The sequence below is a fragment of the Elaeis guineensis genome, chromosome 9 (assembly GCF_000442705.2).
Source record: "Elaeis guineensis isolate ETL-2024a chromosome 9, EG11, whole genome shotgun sequence".
Taxonomy (NCBI): Eukaryota; Viridiplantae; Streptophyta; class Magnoliopsida; order Arecales; family Arecaceae; genus Elaeis; species Elaeis guineensis.
In genome coordinates this window covers 85,347,949-85,368,497 of record NC_026001.2, presented here as the reverse complement: position 1 = coordinate 85,368,497, position 20,549 = coordinate 85,347,949, and the positions used below count along the sequence as shown (strand labels likewise).

General features: G+C 35.0%; 1 protein-coding gene across 2 annotated transcripts in view; it reads right to left on the bottom strand.

The window, feature by feature from the left end:
- Positions 1-4,631: 4,631 nt before the first annotated feature.
- Positions 4,632-20,549, bottom strand: part of LOC105051191 (ER lumen protein-retaining receptor) — a 20,587-nt gene continuing 4,669 nt past the window's right edge. Inside the window, exons 2-6 of one of the 2 annotated variants that reach the window (XM_010931502.4) lie at positions 12,472-12,737; positions 12,141-12,256; positions 5,232-5,305; positions 5,068-5,131; positions 4,632-4,987 (exon numbers count right to left, since the gene is read on the bottom strand). In XM_010931502.4, the coding sequence (XP_010929804.1) occupies positions 4,951-4,987; positions 5,068-5,131; positions 5,232-5,305; positions 12,141-12,256; positions 12,472-12,737 (557 nt within the window). In that variant the 3' untranslated portion in view covers positions 4,632-4,950. Of the gene's footprint in view, positions 4,988-5,067; positions 5,132-5,231; positions 5,306-7,925; positions 8,241-12,140; positions 12,257-12,471; positions 12,738-20,549 lie in introns of those variants that run through there. The other variant, XM_073243556.1, reaches the window with a different exon arrangement.

The window sequence follows — 20,549 nt, the reverse complement described above, 5'->3', positions numbered from 1 at the left end:
ACTAACAATGTACTCACATGAAGCGTTGCTGACAGAGTGAGAAATAAGTACTTCATAGATGTTTCACTGACAACCTAAATTCTAAGAGAGCGAAAAGAAAAAACGAGGCTAAAATCATGCAGTAAAACGAGCTGACATAGTATACATAACCACCTAGGAATCCTACAGCAAATGTCTCCATCAATGGGTGAATTAGGACAAAATGCTGGAATCTAATGAGAACCTTCTCTATGATGCGTAATGTGACATGGGTGTACCATAAGGTTGTTCTATTATGACTTTTAGGTGGTACAGATACAAAATACAGAAACATCTCATTCATCTGACCCTTCCTAGACTTTGCAATAGCAGGTCTTATGCATCAAGATACCCTTACACTGTGAATTGTAAGGTATGCTGAAGTTAATGAGACGGTTTAACACTGGCAGGAACTATAATTTGGTTCACAATTTGCTAAGATTGTGGGTACAGAGAAAAATGGTTGAATCATATAAGCTAATTACTTAGAAGAATATAGAACTAGGTGGTAAGCCAGTTCTTGGAAGCTACACTACATGATTTTTCAACTGAATCATTTCCATTCTCACTGCTAGTTGATGTTCATAATTCTTCGGCAAATGAAATTTTCTTACTCCTATTTGTGTTTCTTCCTCAGACATGCTTTTCATGAAATACATACTAATTTAACTTTAATTACCAAATTCATGAAGCAGGTGTGCTACATTAGAAAGATCTATAAAAAGAGTTTACCAAGTTGCTGTACTAGTATTTATGTCTTTAGTTTGCCAAAAGATGATCATGCAATTTGGATGGCCTGAATGTGAATCATTTCTATTTTCATAAGCAATCTGTGCAGCAAGCATGGGGCAAGCTCTGTCATGGAAGAGGTAACAGATGTGTTGGGATAAGATGCCATGCCGTTAAATAAATTTGAAGAAATTGTGGTTTTTTGCCCAATTTTCCTGATCTTTGTAATGCCAAAAAGATACTAAAGAGTTGCAGTACCGTGAATCCGCTTCGTCCTCCGTTTTGTCGTCAGTATCTTCTTCTTCTTTATTCAAAGGTGAATCATGATGCATGATTTTGAATCGCAAGAAGTTATGGAGCTTATTATCATATTTAACCACCAGCCTTCTTCATTCACGATATGTTGAGCTATACAGAATTTCTGGTCTAATTACTGTCATGCACTTTTTTCTCAAGTCTCAATGGCAATCTGTCACATTACACATAAAAAGCATCTCTCTACTTCCCCTGCCTAGCTTAACTCTATTAAAAGCCTTCCTCTCCATTCTTCAATATAGTTGGTTAGGTAATGAAATGGTCACTCTACAGCTCTTGTTGGCCGTCAGTTTTGATGGACCTAATTTCCATATCTGTTCCTAATTTATCGAAGCTGCTTGCTATAGTTCCGTTTTTATTTTTAGGGAGCATGGTCGGAAAACAAATCATCTAAAATTCAGAACAGCCTTCAAACTTTTAAAGAGGGCCTCACATCTGTCTCCAGTTTTTGACAGATTTCTAATATATGAGGTCATGGATTCTGTATAACTGGTGATGAGTTTACCTCAGATTATGGCATTGGGAATTGGCTTATAACTGGTGACTGAGGTTACCTTGAGATTGTTTGCCCTACATTGTTGCGGTTACTATAACACAATTCATAGTTGAGGCACTGCAAAAGACCATTAAGTTTATTGCCAGGTCCAACTCTGGTTCATGTCTCTTTTCTTTTCTTTTCTTGTTTGCTGTTGTTTCTTTGTTAGTATGTAATATCAGGGTAAACAACATGTAGCTGAATGTTGGGTGGAAAAACACGAAAGCTGAAATGCTTGGTTATTTCTAACCTAATTATGGGGCAGAAACCAATTTATCACTTCTTAAGATAATAGGGCAGCTTGATACCTGGTGTTTCAATATTCATCCAGTTACGCTGCTTATTTATAATCTTCTGTATGTTATGCTCACGTTATGATGATGGAAAGGGCTCTGCCATACTCTACTTCAGTGGAATATTTAGGCTTCAATTTTAGCATCCAAATTTGCCTTTTTTCTTTTTTAGCTGTAATCTCACCATGTTTGGGTAGTTATTATTCAGTTGAGGACCTCCATCATGCTTTCATGAACCAAAATCATCTGGGGTGCCCCTATCCATTAGCAATGAGGTTTACAGGCTTGCAGCAAGTAATAACATCAATAAAAATTGGAGAAAAGGGCTTCCAAGTACCCAAGCTTTGCCAAGTTCTACATTCAATACAATAGGAATATGCAATCATGATTCTGAGAACATCTTTTTTTGTTCTAACAATTAAAATTTTCATATTATTCCTTCTCATTCACTGGATAATAATTGGTAATATTTATTTTCTGCAACATACTGATAGCAAACAGCAGGAAATACAATAATTAAGCATTCACCATGGTGATGTTAAGCAACTAGAACTGCCATGTTAAAAGCTTGTTGCAAGTTTAACACAACCCTTTACAGGACAGATCAAAATTCCTTCTTCACGTTTTCAGAAATGGTACAACCATTGAGCTGAGGAATAGTTCTGCTACAGAAAAGGCACTAATTTTGGAAGTGAAGTAATTTCTATGAAAAAAAAAAAAAATCACAGAATCACAGCAATGCTGCCAATCCGATTCCAACCCTCATGGAGTGCTTCAGAAACTTCTCAGCACATTTGCTGAAACATATCTGTTCCTGATCGAGAGAGTTGCCTGGATGGGATCCATACAATCTGAGAAACATCTCTTTACCAGTGAAGTGTACATCTTAGACTGCACGAAATGAGTTACCGGCTAGCTATCCTTTCGACGTCCAACCAGCAGTAATCGGTAGTTAGCGAAATTTTTTGTGCACCGCGGGCGGTGCAGAGCCGCAAGAACTGCATACACTATTCATGGTGCAGAACCACGTGACTGGCTCATGCATCGGATCAAAGGCTCATGCATTGGATCGAAAAAAAAAAAAATTTTTGGGCACCATGCATCGGCCCCATACGTGAGTCAATCATTATGGATGGTGCGTGCGTTCTACACCGTCTTCAGTGCACAAAGAATTTCTTTTCGTAGTTATCATGTGCGCTAGCAGAAGGCCTCAGCCCAATTTGTTAGAGGGAAGGGTCAAGTTGTTCATCTAAGTATTTTCAGATGCCAGTAGTGCAGCATGTGGGAAACAAATTATGCTACCAAGTGGTTGGCAAGCCATGCTTCAAAACCACCTTCTGTTTATTCTTGTGCCATGCTGACTTATATAAGTGGCTCCATATATTGACCTAGTCAAAATGGAGTTGCAATTGTCACTGTGCTAGATTGAATGATTTCCACTCACCCAACCCATAGTTATGAATCCCAGATCCATCCAAAGTTTTAAATCTCATGGAACTATCTCAATTTTTTCGTGGAATGGAATGCACTACTGTTCTGATACTTGTGATAGAGGATATCCCAAGATATGGTGATTGGAACGTAGAGATGATGGTGAGCTGGTCCTATCTCAATACATGGGATGGTACTCCATCTTAATATCCCGTAAGACATTTTGTCAAAACCTAAATCCTTGGATCCATTAGAACTAATTACCAGCTCTAGAATCCTACAATTAAGGGCCGTTTAGTTGGAGGTAATCTAATATGGAAAAATGATTCTCAGGTTAGATTACCATGTTTAGTATGAAAAAAGAAAGAAAGAGATAGTAAAAAAGTTGATGAACCCCATATTTATTTTCTGAAGAGAGAAGGTAAAATAAATATCATTGAGGGATTGGTATTTGATAAATTTTCTAATGACGATAATCCATACTTGATAAAAATATCCTCAATAAAGTTGCATATGTAATTATGAAATTTATTCTGATATCTTTCTAAATAAAAAACTTTTATAAAAAAAATTAAGATAAAGATAATATTATGTAAAGGACTATGTGAGTATAACCATTACATAAAAATTAATTGAAGATGACAATATTATTCTAATATTAAAATTTAAAAATATATTTATAAATTTGATCATATTCCTATATAATTTTCTCTCCAACCAAACGTAGTAATTTTTTTTCAACGTCATTTTTTGAAATAATTTTTTCACTAATCAAATATAATAAAAATTATTTTCCTCCACAATCATTATTCCAGATAAATGATTCCTAAAATTTATTAGATTATAGAATAATCTGAAACACCCGAACCGAATGGACCCTTGGAGCATTTAGAAGTTGGCGAGATGCTGATCAAAGTCTTAAGCATGTTTTATCCTTCAAAAACTTACCTCAATGATTCTAATTGAGCTTCGAATCCTAATTGTCTCATTACTAACGCCATATCATTCACAGATAAACTACATTGTATGCCCTTCCAATTATCATCGTTAATTCAGTGATCACTGCTCTTTCATACATTATATATGGTATTCTCACTGCTCACTGCCATTCTTTTACAGTTTCTTCTCTTGTGCCATCCTGAGGCCTGGATAACATTCACTTTACAGTGATTCAACAGACGAAGCTACCGGAACGTTGCTCCAATATCACTCCAAATAATCACAGATGAGCTTGTGCCAAGCTTGGTTTTTTACACAAAACAAACAACAAATTTTGCTAGAAAAAGCCAACAGATCCTCGCACAAAGTAATAAATCATAACTGAGAAACTTATATGTTGCATTCTAATTTGGAAAATTACATGATTATGTATAGTTTACAGATAAAAGCTTGCTATAGATATTTCTGATGGTCGCACAAAAAAGTAATACAGCCAACAGATAAGAAATGCTTTTTTCCAGACTGATGATCGATGATTGTAGATGCCACTCCTGGACCAAAAAGAATCCCAACATGATAACCCATGATCACGGATGTTAATGCACCCAAGTAAAACAAAGAAATTCCTATATGAATCGATAATAATTCATGTTCTACTTGCAGCCCTGATATCTGAAGTCTGAGATGCAGTTAAGCAGGTAATTGAAGCTTGACATTGTTCTTCCAGCTGCAATTTACATGAAATTAGGAGTCAGTATGAAAACATTGCTTTCTATAGAAGATATTCAGAAAACAATAATTATTTACCTATTGAAGTAATAATAAAAGAAATCAGCATAAAGCAATGTCTGCACTAGTCCAGATATCCAAGCTGTGAACAATAAACAGTAATATGAGCATAAGAATTAATAATAAAAGAAGGAAACACTTCTACATGAGAAAGGACCAAAAGCCAATTAGAGGATCCATACTTATCCAATGAATATAGTGTGGCTCGGTGAAGTAGCGATAAATCCAGTTGAGGATATACAATGCTCTGTATGCACTGCATCAAAAAAGGCTCGATAGTTTAAGACCACTTTGTCTAGATGAACTAGATGACTGGCATTCCACTTTGTTTAGTGGACGAAATCATGCAATTATAAAGAGTACCCAAAAAAGGAAAAAAAAAATCCAATGTGAAGAAAATTATAAGTTTGCAACATTTTTCTTTAAAAATTGTAGGAAGTGTGGGCAGGACATGTTCCTGGTGGAATTTCTAGTAGACATGATGTGGTAGTAAAATTACATGAAGCTGTAGAAAGAAAGGGATCGATTCTGCTAGTGGACATGCCTGGAGACATTACAAATCCATCAGTCAGATCTTCATAGCTGATCAAACAATCACTTCAGTTTTTATGTACTTAGGGCAAGCATCCAGCTTTTAAAGCGATAATAAAGCTACAATGGATTTCGGGCAAACCCAGATCATAAAAAAGCTTCTCAGTGTCAATCTGATTTTCCCCTTTTTTACCCATTTTCTGAAGGATATGATGAGAGCAATGAATGAACAGGAACATGAAACTATTTGTTTTAGACTTACATGCCAATGTCCAGGTAATTCATGTCAGAATTCCTAGCCAAAGATTCAGATATAATATCTCACTGAAAGACAGGTACAATTGTGAAAAATGACAAGATAAGCTAAATTTAGTAAAAATTTAGAACACCACACAAGCAGCATAAAATTTAAAATGTTGATATATGAAGGAAACAACCTGGTAAATTTGTGCATGAACTCTTCCTTTAAGTCTAGGATACAACAGCTTTTCCCCCTCTCTTAAACCAACTCTATAGCCTACAAAAATACCTAATAAAAGAAATTTTGATTCTTGTTTCCCATGTACAACGCAGAATACATGATCATCCCAGAATCATGCATCTCTACATTGAAAATCTATAGCACAACTTGAAAATGACACCTTAATAAAGTCACTCATAATATGGATTTAGAGTTTTAGGTTTCAGAAGCAGGGCTAAAGCTTCAGAACCAAACACATATTCTTCTGGAATCTACTTCACACAAAATTTCTCACGTATTATAAGTATTCAAAAATCATAATTCTCGAGCCAAACAATTAAAACAAGCTACTTCCAATACAACTTGATGACTAACAGATTACGGATCAATTCATGGAAAATTTCTTCTAAAATGTTTGAATTTGTCAATTACAATGCTAGATGATGCCAGTATCAATAAATGAATGGTTAACCAAGTCACAGACTTGAAAGAGTCAACATATCTGACTTCTGGCATATACTAATGTGGACCACTATTTTTATGTGTCAAAATATGTTGTCGAGGCTGCACTCCTATTCACTTGACAAGGTAAAGCTGTAGGTGAGCTTAACCAAACCAAACCCTTAAAGCACATCATCAGATCAGACCTCACAAAACCTAGCTAACACAAAACCACTGTATTAAAATGCAGATAACAGGCATGAAGTGGCTGGGGAGTTTCATAACGGATAAAATAGCAGCTGCTATGAACCAAAGCAGGCCACTAAAACATATCAACATTTAGTTACCAAAAAAACATATCGACAATTTTGCTTTCTAAGTATACAAAATGATTATTTCACATCAACTTCATGCAGAAAGAGCAAAAAAATCAAGGAGAAAGCTACAAAATATCACTGGCCTAACATGATAAGTCATACCTTCATATATTTCATTCAATAATTAAAACATGCATTATCTTCAATAGACCACTTATATCAAAACACATCACTAACAACTAATGCGTTGGTAAGCTTGGGCCAAGACCTTTGTCTAATGGCCATCTCCCTTCCAAATGATCTGCTAGCTCTTATACAAGGGAAATTTCTCGTGAAACTTCATCTTGCAAATTTTAATTATTAGGACAAGATCTCAAATGCACTCAACCAGCCCATCCATAAATTGCCCATTTCAATTTTATTCTCACTATCGTGGAATAAGTAGGGGTCCAAGAAGCAGCCCATCCTATGCTTGGGCCTTTAAGATTTGCATCCATCTTGAATCAATAATTGCCCAAATTAAAAGACACTTCTCATTTTCATTCAAATGTAAGGTTATCTCCTTAGCACTCATCAAATCACTCCATATATAACCCATGGCCATGCCAAAGCGCTTCTACCAAGGGTTACCACAATTTCAAAGCAAATACCATATCATATGATTATAAATAAAAACTCAAATTATTTGTTAATATAAAATAAGATTCATTTATTTCTTCAAGTAAAGCAGTTATAGCAATAATTATCGCATAAAGCAAGTGCATTGGTCCTAAGAAAAAGATAAGATAAGAATTAAGGTACAAACCAAATTAGAATGAGACATTCTTCTGGTTTCATTTGGAGAAGGAAGAGATAGGATAAAAAAAAAGAGGAATAAATATTGACCATTCTAGTATTCCAAATTGCACTGTGAAAAAGAAAGGGAGAAACAGATGCTGCATATACATACATACATACATACATATATATATATATATATATATATATATATATATATATATATAGAGAGAGAGAGAGAGAGAGAGAGAGAATCACAGATACATCAATTATATAAACATTTCTGATTGAAACAAGGTTTATCCAATAGAGTTAAACTGATAGAGGATCACCAATCAAATCAACCAAAATTTGAATCTCACAACTATGCCATGGATCTTCCTTCCTTGATCCCTATTGTACCATTTAGAATTCTCCCAATCACTAACTCCTTCCTCTTACTCATCATACTTCACATACCCAAAAGCATAGTGGCTGCTGTAGCATCTTTTTACCACTTTAAGTGATAACCATAGTCATCAGATTATGCTCATTTAGTTTTCTCCTTGGTTAACACCAAATCTCCTCACTTGAAATATTTTGTTTCCTCATTTATAAATATTGCTTTTGCCTCTTCTCTCACAGATGCATTCCAGATGTATTCTTCACCCCTTGTATGTTTTAATCTGCTGAGGCACAACATATGAAATAAAGAAATCTTTATTAGGAATCAACTCTATTTAGCATATAAGCATATATGATAAATCTCATTCCTGAAAGACGACCAATGTAGAAGTATTCCAGTGGAAGACATCTTGCTTATCCTCATAATCTACTACCAGAATTTGGTCCACCACCAATAATTTTTTGCCCATGATATTAGGTTTTTTTGCAACTACTCATATTTTCAGAACCCCAAAGTTCCACATAGGATTTAATACTTGCATTAGGCAGTTGATTTGGGACAGTAAAATGCTTATGATAATGATAATTGCATCATTACCCCCAAGTATATGAGATGTGATCTAGGTAAGCAATTGAAAAGGAATCAGGAATATCAAGCAGATCTAAAACCAAAGTCAAAAAAGAATTTTAATTGCAGAATATAGGAAATATGTTATCAAAAGAAAAGGATGGACTTCAAGTTAGTAAAATAAGAAATGGGTAGGTCATTTTCAGATTTTTCAAAATCTATTCCAAATTTATATAAAACAAAAAGAATTAATAGGAAGACAATTTGGAAAAGCATGATCAGGTTCTTAAAGAAGAAAGAGAATTAGAATATTGAAACTCTGAAAGCATATGCTCTACAATTCGCTAATTATATGCACTTGCTGCATGTAAGACGCATCATTACAGAAATCTATCATTTAGCTCTGCATGGGCAGGTAAAGTATGTATTAGACAAGGGAGCTACAAAAACACTTAATCTCTGAACCTAGAGGCATAATGGTGATATGGTAGAAGAAAAGAATGAAAGTTCTCCCCTTAAGCATGAACAACTTCTTACACATTTCTACTCGACAAATCTTGGCTTGTTGACAAGTGGCTCTTTTCTGCCTTTATACCATGACCAAAATATAAACACCTATACTATTACTACTTTTTTTTTCCACATATTTAGCTGCTCTTTTCTCATAAACTTAATGCTAAAAGAGTTGACTGTATCATGTAGTTTGTAGCCACATTTTTTTAAGATTCAGATGAGAATTTCAAACACATAGCAGAACAATATATTAGTTGCAACATAAATTTTGGAAGCAATTCACGTTTTACTTGTCATACAATAATAGCTTATAATACTATATTTAAAACAACAATTCCAAGCTCATAAACTTGTGTAATAACATACTATTTTAAATATTCAAATGTGGGTTTTGAATATTTAAAGGATTCTTGACATCACATATTCTTCATCAGATGCCATTACTCTTTAAAAAACCTCAAAAAGTACCAATTTTGATACGGAATAAATTTTATAGGTACAAACAACATGACAACATATCCTTTCTTTTCTGTGGCGACACTACAATAAACCCAACCCACAGATTCCTCCTCATGGTTAGGTCTTAGGCAGAAGTCAGGAATTGGTTGCATTAGTTAGAATCACCCTTTGAGACCATCAGAAGCTTACAAGATTCAATAATGTTATCATTTCACTTCAGAATTTTTAGTTCAACCAGGTAGATCTTGACGACAAAATAAGTTTGATTGCTTTTATCCATTGTGATTTCTCTCTCTCTCTCTCTCTCTCTCTCTCTCTCTGCTCTTCCTATCTAAACAATATCACTAGATCAATCCTTGGCCTCTACCATTCATCATAGCCGTACTTAAAGACTGAGTACTCTACCGTTGAGTTAGCAAGCCATATAAAATAAATAGGATATACAAATATGATCAAAATAAAAAAAAAAATCAGTTATGTAATACATGCACTTAACACTTATTCCTTTGATTTTACTCTTTCTTTCAAAAAGTTGGCCATCACATTTTTTATCTTTCCCTTCTCACACACCAAAATCAATTCACAGAGAGATACCAATAAGATGGCCTTCTCCAAAGCATTCTCCATCAACTGTCTTCTTTTCTTACCAACAACCCGAGCTGAACTCTCTCTGCCATCTCTTGCCCCATTGCAGGATCCTCAAGTCTAGACATAAATCCCCAGCAAACTGTCTTAACCATGTGTCACTCAGTATCAACAACAGATACCTGGCATGCCCCAGTAAAGATGGGGAAGACAGTTATATGTGTTGTGACATGATTCTTGCACCAGTAAATCATTTGCTAAGCCATTGACCTGATCTATTACAACATTAGGAAATCTTTGAAAATCAGGAAGCCGAAAAACACTCACCCCAACATGTCTAACACATTCTTCAAATATTCCAATATTTCTTTTTTTTTTCCTTATTTCTTTGCTTTCCTTTTGAAGCAGATGCAATATCCAATCATTGTCAAGATCTTGATGCTATGTGAAGAATCTGTAGGAAAGCATCCATGAGAATGCTTATTTTTCTTTTTAAGATAATTGAAAAGATTTAAGCTCTTCCATCTTCCAAGATCAAAGGCTCTTATGGTTAAAAATAACTACAATTCCATGATATTATAGCAAGCATTTAGCTTACTTATTTCTTCTTGATTTATCTTAATCATTCTCCAACTTTTATTTTTTCTTGTTATTTTCATTTCTCTAACTGATTTCTAGATCAATTATTTCTCCGTTTTCTTTGATGGTTCTGGACCTTAAGTCTAAACCTTGGACTGAATGGAAATGTTCTATTATTATGAAATTTCATGGGCAGACAAGAATTCTTCCTTGAGTCTACATCTACTCCCACACGATATTATTTTCTTAAATAGTTGTAAACTTGTAATCTTTATCTATTTAAATTTGAAAAAAACTTAAAAAGATATATCTATAGACACAGAAATTGAGTAGAAAAGATGTACAATAAAGTTTCATCAGTCCAGATATGCAAATGGATGAAATCATTTCAAGTTCTGTATGCCATCTATACTGATTACATACAAGATGTGGACCCAAAATTTCACCCATTTACTCTATGATTTTGAGTTTGATACAGTCAAATTTCAGGCATGCTTCTATTTAAAGTTTAAAATTTGTAATTCAATATGACCTGGAAGGTGGAAAGGAAAAGATAAGTACTTGTTATCCAAAGTTCTACATAAAATAATTTTTAACAAATTTTGATAACTAGTATATAGGACAATCTCTGAAAAAATGACACCAAGATTTTCAACTAGTTTATAAAATAATATTATTTATTTTTTTTATATTCCCAATTATCTAATGAAATAAGAAAGTGATATTAATATTGGATGTGCATTGCATCTGCCAATTACCGGTCCTCACAAGCAAGAACATGTTCATCGAATGGGTAAATGGTCAGCAGAATATACCAGATGCATTTTCTAAAAGAAGTTTAGGAAAATATTTTAAAACATATACTCCTAACAAATCTTTTCACATCTATCTTGGTTAAAATTCACACCACATAAGAAAAGGAGCAATTAGCATTGGATAATTGGAGGTAAATCCAAAATAAATAAGAAAAGATTTCATTACATCTGAACACTGAAAGCTTGTTTTGAGCACCACAGGGAAACAATTAATGTACCTTTGAACCTGGAATACTGAGAGCAAGTGGCCTTACATGTTTTTATGTTAGCAACATTAACAGCTGGATGCAAAGATAGTAGGGCAAAGCTTTCAGGTGAGAAAAGAACTTCTCCCCTTTTCATTAATGCAAATAAAAAGCATATTAGGTGGACAAATGACGAACAAAAATGTCTTTTGTCTGGAAAAATAAATTAGGTGAAGATTTACAAATTTTAGCAGTCAAAAGTTCCTTACTAGCCATCTTGACTATAATTCATCCAGCAATCATAAGATAATAAATTAGCTTCTTGATGTTTCACTAAATAAAATTCAACTGCTTCCGGTTGTATGATGTTCAAATATCAAGGTCCAGTGACAACGGGAAATGTCATGCAAGCAGCCATGATGAGTTGAAACTTTCAATCGGCAAATAATCAAAACGGGATATAGCATGGTAGTATACCCTAGGAGAAAAACATATTGCCCAGTCAAGTTGTCAATATTCCTTGTCCTCTGCAGTAAAACCAGCTGAGGAAGTATTGCAACTGCCTCCAAATACAAGGAGAATGTCCACATTACCTGTTACAAAATATTCCCTAAAGTATTTAGGAAGGGAGAAAAACTAAGAATGAATTGAGAGGAAAAGTGAATTTTTATAAGAAAGTAGAACTCAAAGGAACACTAAACCATAATGAGAATAAAACATAATCATACTTAGACATGGATACGCTTATTCTTCCAATTATGAATTTAAAGTTAAGAAGAAAGAACTACAAATAGATAGGTGGATTTACCTCCTTAAAGGTGAATTTCTCATTTATAAACAAGGCCAAAAGCAGGCATGGCAATATTAGAAAATGATGGCGAAAGGTGTCTTGGTCCTTATCATAAGATCTACGGACAATCTTGTGTTGTCTCATATACCAGACAATTGAGAACGAGCTCGCCAAGAAAATTAACTTCATGATTGTATTATAGAGTGAGATAAAATCTGTAAAAATATCCAAATAACGAGTAGCAAAAACAAGAGCGTAAAGCTCTTGGGTCTTCAATGAAATACCTGCAAGCAAATATAGGATGAAACAAATCATGTTGCATGTACAGAAGAGCAGCAAAATGTCTATATACCATATATAGGAAAAATCAAGACTCACAATCAAACTAGCTGTATAGAGGACTCATTCAATGCTAATCTTGAAATGCTAACATCAATGCTATACCACGAAGAGGAAACCAGGTCATAACCACTCACAATAATTACGTGACAGAGACTCACAATCAAACTAGCTATACAAAAGAGTTTATTCAAGGATAATCTTGACATACTAACATCAATCCTATACCATGCAGATGAAGCCATGTCATAGCCCCACTGACAAAAATATAACTGGCAGGGACTTCCAAAGCAAGAGGACAGAATTTAAATGCAGAATATGACCTTGATATTACATTCTTTGATTCATTGAAAGCTCATACAGATTATATAAAGGTTTGCCATAAGATTAACAGAATGCTGGTTCAAAAGTTCAATTCAGGTAAAAGAAATTCTCAAAATTGATTCTCCATGTCATTTTAACTCAGTCATAAATTTTATTTGATTGAGATGCAGTCAGATATACGTCTCAGGAATTCTGATTCAGAACAAATAAATAACGATATGAAGTTCCACAAATACACAAGGACAACTGTCCACCGAAAAGTGATAGTTTGCTGCATAATACTGCATAGAGAAAATAGTATCCTCTTGAAGCAAAAGCCACTTGTGAAGCTAATTACATGACTCTCATGGAGTCAGCAAGTAACCTTTTTTTAAAAAAAAAAAAAAAGTTTCCAGCATAGATCATTTTGTGCACTGTTGAAGAATGCAAGTTATGGTGTATGGACCATTCATAGATACAAGTACAATAGAAAAAGTTTAGGCTATGTGATTCACACCTGTAGGATATTGGAACAGAACATGAATATCCAGATAGATATCAATAACAATATTCAAACAGACTATGGCAATCAAAACAAAGATTGTATAAGAAAAAGGATATTGGAAATTCTTACCACCACTGTTTTCTACTGCCACTACTTTAGCATTGAAAAATACAACATGCAGAAAGTTCAATGACTTGGGAAGTTGTGATGGGTCAGGCAACTCAGTGATGAAGATTGTAGATGCCAATTTGGTTATCAGCAAAGTTGGTTATTTAAAATAATATTTAACAAATGTTGTCTGTAAGTATAGACAGCTGTTAAGTGTACTTATTGCGAAAAGCTGAATCACAATACAAATATTTCATCAAAAGCATGATGAGATTTTGAATAGGGATACGAAGGTCAACAACCACAAGACCATATCACTACGAACATGTTAAAAAAATGGAAATTATAAAACTATATACTGAAATGTTCTAAAAGAGAGTTTCAAACAATCAGCGTCCTCTATGAAGAATAGAACTAGCTACTTTCAGGGAAAATTTATTCATATCATAATTGTTGGTAGTCAGGCAGCCCTAGGCAACTGACCTAGGCTTATTCTTTGGCTCTTGTCCTAAACAGGTTTAGTACAAGATTGTTTAATTGTTCTTTGATTCAAATACCTCATTTATATTAAATTTTTGTACTATTTCTATATATTAATACTTTAATACACCATAGCCAAACATTGCTTAACGTAAAAAATTAATATCATTTTTAAGATATATTGTAGTTCATAAATTTGTATTGCATTCACAAATAGAGAAATAGAAGCAAGGGATATACAATAGTTATTTAAGCTCAAGTTGTCTTGCTGAGCTCCCTTAGTCGTCAATCGTGCTGGAGGCTCAAGATCAGGTTTAGAGTGCTGAATAAATTACCTTTTGCAGTCACTTATTTTAACTTAAACTCTAGGTATAAAATAGCCCTTCTTTGGTCTCCAATCTGATGTATCCTTCCTCATCAGCATTCCAAGTTGTTTATAAATTAAAATTTTTCAACAAAAAAGTTTTATAACTTGAGTGTGCGCCTATGAGATGGACTATGCTCCTCCCGAGAGGAGAGGGTATCTACTATCTTGACTGTAAAAATCAATGATAAGGCATCCAAATCGAAGATTCACACTATTGATCATGATCTATACTACTAAAAATGCCTCCAAAGAAAAATACTACTTTTGGTGGTCTCTAACCTATACATCAAACTATGTTTTGATATAACCTAAGCATTAAAATATATTGATCTTCAATCTATACCTGTTTTAACATGAATAGATGATGGTCAATAAAGTGAATTCTCATTTTAAATGCTCTATTACATATTTTAGCGCACTAGGACAATGAAAACCATCCATTTTGTGTTCACACAATGCAAAGGTTAGAAACTGTCACAATATATGATTTTTGGTTTCCAAGCATTTTTAGTATTATTTATCATGATCAATGGTATGGATTTTCAATTTGGATGCCACTTTATTGATTTTGTCATCCAAAGAAGTAGATATCTTCTCCTCCTCATGGGAGTATAGCCCATCTTTGTCTAAATATAAACATATGTATGTAAATGTGTATATGTATATGTGCATGCATATATGTATATATGCACATATGTGTATATGTATATATATCAAAGATGCAAGATTTTTGGTTTCTAGCCAATGTAAATATCAAAGATCATGATCAAAGATGTTGGCCCACTACTTTTGATTAGGAAGCATTTGGAGCCAAATGTTCTCAAAAGCATCCCAGCCTCTCAAAGCCAAATGTTCTCAAAAGCATCCCAGCCTCTCTCTCTCTCTATTGTGCAATATATATATATTGCATACATAATCATGAACTTATATAACAAATATGCATCAATCTATCTATCAGTTATATACATCAAGGTTGCATTTTGTGCATTGTCAGGTAGTGGTAATCTGAATTACCTACAATTTAGATAGATTGCCGGTAATGTTGATTGCTGTTTGGTATCTTGATTGACATGTTTGGTATGACAATCAGATTACTGATAATCTAACATCAAATTTTCAAAATATCTTTATTATTAGTTTAGCATTTTAAACTATTTATTTAATTTTTTTAATGATAAAAATCATTATATGAAAAAAAATATTTTTTAATTAAATAATTAAATTATTTAATTTTTTATTATTTTTAATACTTATTATTATTATTTTTATTATTTTTATTTTTATTTTTTTATTTTTCCCTTCCTTCTCCTTCTCCTGCATGCCCCACCTCTCCCCGCTCCCCCCACCCCCGACCGTCCAGCATCGCCCCCAGGCCGTTGCGCCTCCGGCACTGCCCCCCGGTCGTCCGTGCCTCCTCCCACCCTCCGGCACCACCCCGAGTACCTCCCGCACCCCGCGCGACCGCCCCCTGCACCCTCTGCGGCCCCGCCCCACCGCTATCCCCTCTCCTTCCCTCCCTCAGCCCCGGCAAACCCGAGCCCTCGACCCTTCACTCCACCCCTTGTGGCACCACCCCGAGCGCCTCCTGCACCACCCGCACCCTGCGCGACCGCCCCCTGCACTCTCTGCGGCCCAGCCCTGCTGCTGTCCCCTCTCCTTCCCTCCCTAATAAAAATCACAAAGCACGTTGGTGCATTGTGATTTGTGGGAGTACCGACGTGATTTTACCCGCACCCCTCCCCTCTCCTTCACCGATGGATTTCACCGATGGCCTCGCGGGATTTACTAGCTGATGCTCTCATCCGCCACTTGTGAAAGCTGCCAGGGCATTCCCAAGCTCTCATCCAACACTGCGTCATCTAGCTTCGCCGTTGCCTCCCGGAGACAACCCGCTAGCTCCTAAGTTTTGTTTGCTTATTTTTTTATGAGGATAATTACATCTAGAAATTTTATTATCAGATTACCAAAGTAGTGGTAATCTGGATAGCCACCCCTCCCCTTGGTAATCCAGACTACCTTTTGGGAGGTAATCAGGAGGTAATATGGATTGCCAAGGCAATCTGAATTACCAACTCAAAAAGCATACCAAACATGGTAATCCAGATAACCACATTAAAATCCCAGCAATCTGGATAGATTGCCAGCTACCAAATGCAACCTAAGTGTCATCTATCGCCTAGAGAAGTGAGGTTCACCTAGGCATTTTGAGGTTTGTTTATCACCCATGAAGTAGCCCAAGTGCCTAGGCAACTGTTGTGACAACAATGACTAGTGCATGATCAGTAATAGAAAGCAAAGATTTCGAATACTGAGATAGAACCAACGAGGTGCATCATATCATCTCAGGCCCTAATAGAAGTTAAGACTGTTTTTTTTCAATTTTAGAACAGGGGCACCCCACTACCAACCTATTAAGACACTTGAGCATTCTAAATGCTATTGCTTGCTGGACCAGGATTTTTAACTTTCGAAAAATCCCAGGTTGGTGGGGTCTGAAATTCTTGAGAGATAACACTGCTCAAGGTTCAAACCCTCAACCTCTTGCTTAAGAGGCAAGAGTGCACACCACGGAGCTACCAGCTGAGTAGCACTATAAGGAAGAAGTTTGTGAGCATCTCATGATTGAACAACATTAAGGATATTTTGACCATTATTCCCATTATCCATATGCAAGGAAAATAAGGCCTATAATTAAAATTAAGGCCCATTATAAAGTGATGTAACAAGATGGGCTTCAATATAGCGAAAGCTATGAACACATGGTTCATAGTGCATATGGTTATAAGTAATAGTTAACATTATCCACATCAAAAGCATCGTAAGGCCCAGAGATAGTAAGATAAACCAGGCTCTCAAAAGCTAATGGCAGTATGGAGAATCAAGTAACAACCCAAAGCAGTCTTCAACTAAGCTTCAAATGAAGCAGAATTGGCATCATGCGATGGTTGCAAATCCAGTAGAGGATATAACATTAACTAATAATTTTGCTAAGTCAGTTGATCATCCACAGTAAAACTATAGAAAAATTCAAGGCCTAAAGGGTGGGAAATAGGACTATTCATCTTAAACTCTGTGCAATTAGCACATGGCAATTCTTGGCTGGGAATATCTGCATTGATAGAATGATATCTTGACAATTGACCAGTCTAGCCTTGAGAACGTATAAATTGATATGGTATAACCACTCTTGCCACACAAATTCCCTACTGCCAATATTGATACACTGCTAAAAGCATTTTGAGGAGATTATTTATGAGGATTAGGAAGATGTGGGATGGGCTAGGAAGACCAAAAGAAGTTAAAACATAAATCTTTAGAATATCACATGAATGTGTCTTTACCATGAGGTAATATTATAGCCACTAAATAACCTTGGGACAACATTCATAAGGTGAACAATGTTTCTTGGCAACTGGATCAAACTCTCCTCACTATTGACACCATATAAGCCATGGGCTAGTACTCATGTTTTGCACCACTCAGTTGAATCACATGACAGTATCTAGTTTTGTAACTTCATTACACAAAATAGAGACCTTAGATTGAAGGAGAAAGATCGTTGTTTTGAAGGGAAATAAGTTTCTAAAACAAAGCCTTGAAATCTTTAACAAATGTGAATAGACTGCACAGCTCCAAGCAAGTGCTAAAACTAGTGAGAATTTTCTCATCATAAGCACACAAGAGAGTCTTCATGAAAGATAACAATTGCCAATGGGATAATATTATACAAATGATCAAAAAGAAATTGACTGAAGAGTCAAGAGGTAGGGCACAAGAACTACCAATAAAAAGGAATGCAAGAAACAGAAACTGTAAAGATGCAGCCATAGAGACATAGACAGTGTGCCTCCTAGTACAAATGCAAATGAAGGAACTGACAAAAATCATCATAAGAAGGCAACTAGCAAAGTCCGGGACTAGAATGTGTAAGGAAGATAATCATATTAACAATAAAAGGCGGAAGCAGCAAATGAGACAGATGCACATACATGAAGGTTGTGAGTATAGTTGCTGAAAAGGGGCAATACAAACTGTAACATTGAGAAGTCTACGATTATAGAGAATGAAATTGAAACCATCTTCAAATAAAACTAGGCCATGAGACAACTGAATCTGAATGGTATGCATATTGGTTCGTCTCAAGGAAATGGCAGTATCTACAGTGAACAACACTAACAGTGCTGGTTTTAGGCTCCTAACAACTGCCTTGGTACTAGGCAAGTGGAGTAGAGACCTGGTGATTAGGTGTGTGTGGTCATTAGATATGTTAAGTGAGGGAGCCAAGCCGTCTTCGGACCAAGCTTAGCTTAAGGTATAACTAAATTTAGTCAGGCCTGGGCCTGGCTTGGCCTGGCTTTTGGGTCTACTTCCTAGGCCCTAGGTCGGCCTTCGGACCAGACCTTAGGCTTCCTGATGGCCTAACACTCCTCCCTAGCCTCTATCCGATTGGATTTTGTACAAGTTAAAAGTCAATAGTTAATCACATATTAGAAAGAAAAAGCCTCAAATCAAATTAAAGATAATAAATCAAAAAATTTCAGCCTCCAATAATTTACAAATTCCACCCCACCAAGAATCCTATAACCCTAGTGCTTTTGAATTCATCATCCCATGGCAACAAAATTGAAAGCAAGCTTTTATCCAAACCCAGTAAATCATTTCCAATATATGGGTTTTTGCACGAACACCATCGCAACTTACTCTTGGAATTCCAATCAAGGACACTAAGGACTCATTTGGTTCGCGGGAAGAACTTTTCTTCTTAGGAAATAACTTCTCATGAAATAACTTCCAGAAAAGTTATCTCTTGGGAATATGATTTTGGCATGTTTGATTCACCATGGAAAAGTGGCTTAACTCAAAAGTGACTTATGTTTCGTTAAGCATCCACTTCCCTAGAAAAACTATGTAAAATATCTATTATACCCTTAATAGATATAAAATCATACCTTTTTGTTCCCAAACTTTGTATAAATATAATATAATATTATATTTATATTAATATAAATATAATATTAATATATTATAATATAACATTAGATCATAATGATTTATTAGATTAATATAATACTAATATATATTAATGTTAAATTTATTAATATAGATATAAATATGTATATATATGTCTGTAATACTAATATAAATTTATTAATATAGATGCAAATATAATATTCTATTAATATAAATATTAACATATTAATATAAATATTAACATATTAATAATAAATATTATATTAATATTAATAAAAATATTATATTAGCATAAATATTAAAATAATATTAATATATTATGAACATTATAATATTTATATTAATATAAATATTATGTTATATTAATATAAATATTAAGAATACATTACTATTCAGTATTTCATTCTAACCATCCATTGATATTTTACAAAATTTCAGTCTTAGATAGCTGGATCTCAAAAAGATATTTTTGAAAAAAAAGATTCATCAATTTTCATCCAATGGGAAGTCCCAAAATCTATCTCCTCCGTGGGTTTCCACTTGTCATGAAACATGAAAAGTGTCTTCTCATGGAAAGAGTTGTTTCCATACTCTCTTCTTTTAAAACTTCAATCAAAACTTCCCAGAAATTGCCTTTTCACCTCTCCCCTTCCTGTGAACCAAACAAGTCCTTAAAGAAAGCAAGGAAATACAAATCGAAAATCAAGAAAACTTGCACAAAGGAAAAGGTCAAAGACTAAACCATAAGAAGTGAAGTACCTTCATTCTTAGGAAAGAGTAGAACACTTCATAGGGCCCCAGGAGTTTCTCAAAGGAGGCACATGAAGGAGGAGACAAGAGGGAGAAGGAGGAGGAGACAAGAGGGAGAAGAAGCCGAAAAGAAGTCGGAGAGAGAACAACAGTGGAGCGAGGAGGGCAAAGAGCAATAACAGAGGAGGCCACGAGGGAGTGTGGGCGGTGGATTTAAAATTAGTATATCCTTCATCACTTGTTGGCTCGCTACAAACCCCATCCTTCCTAACC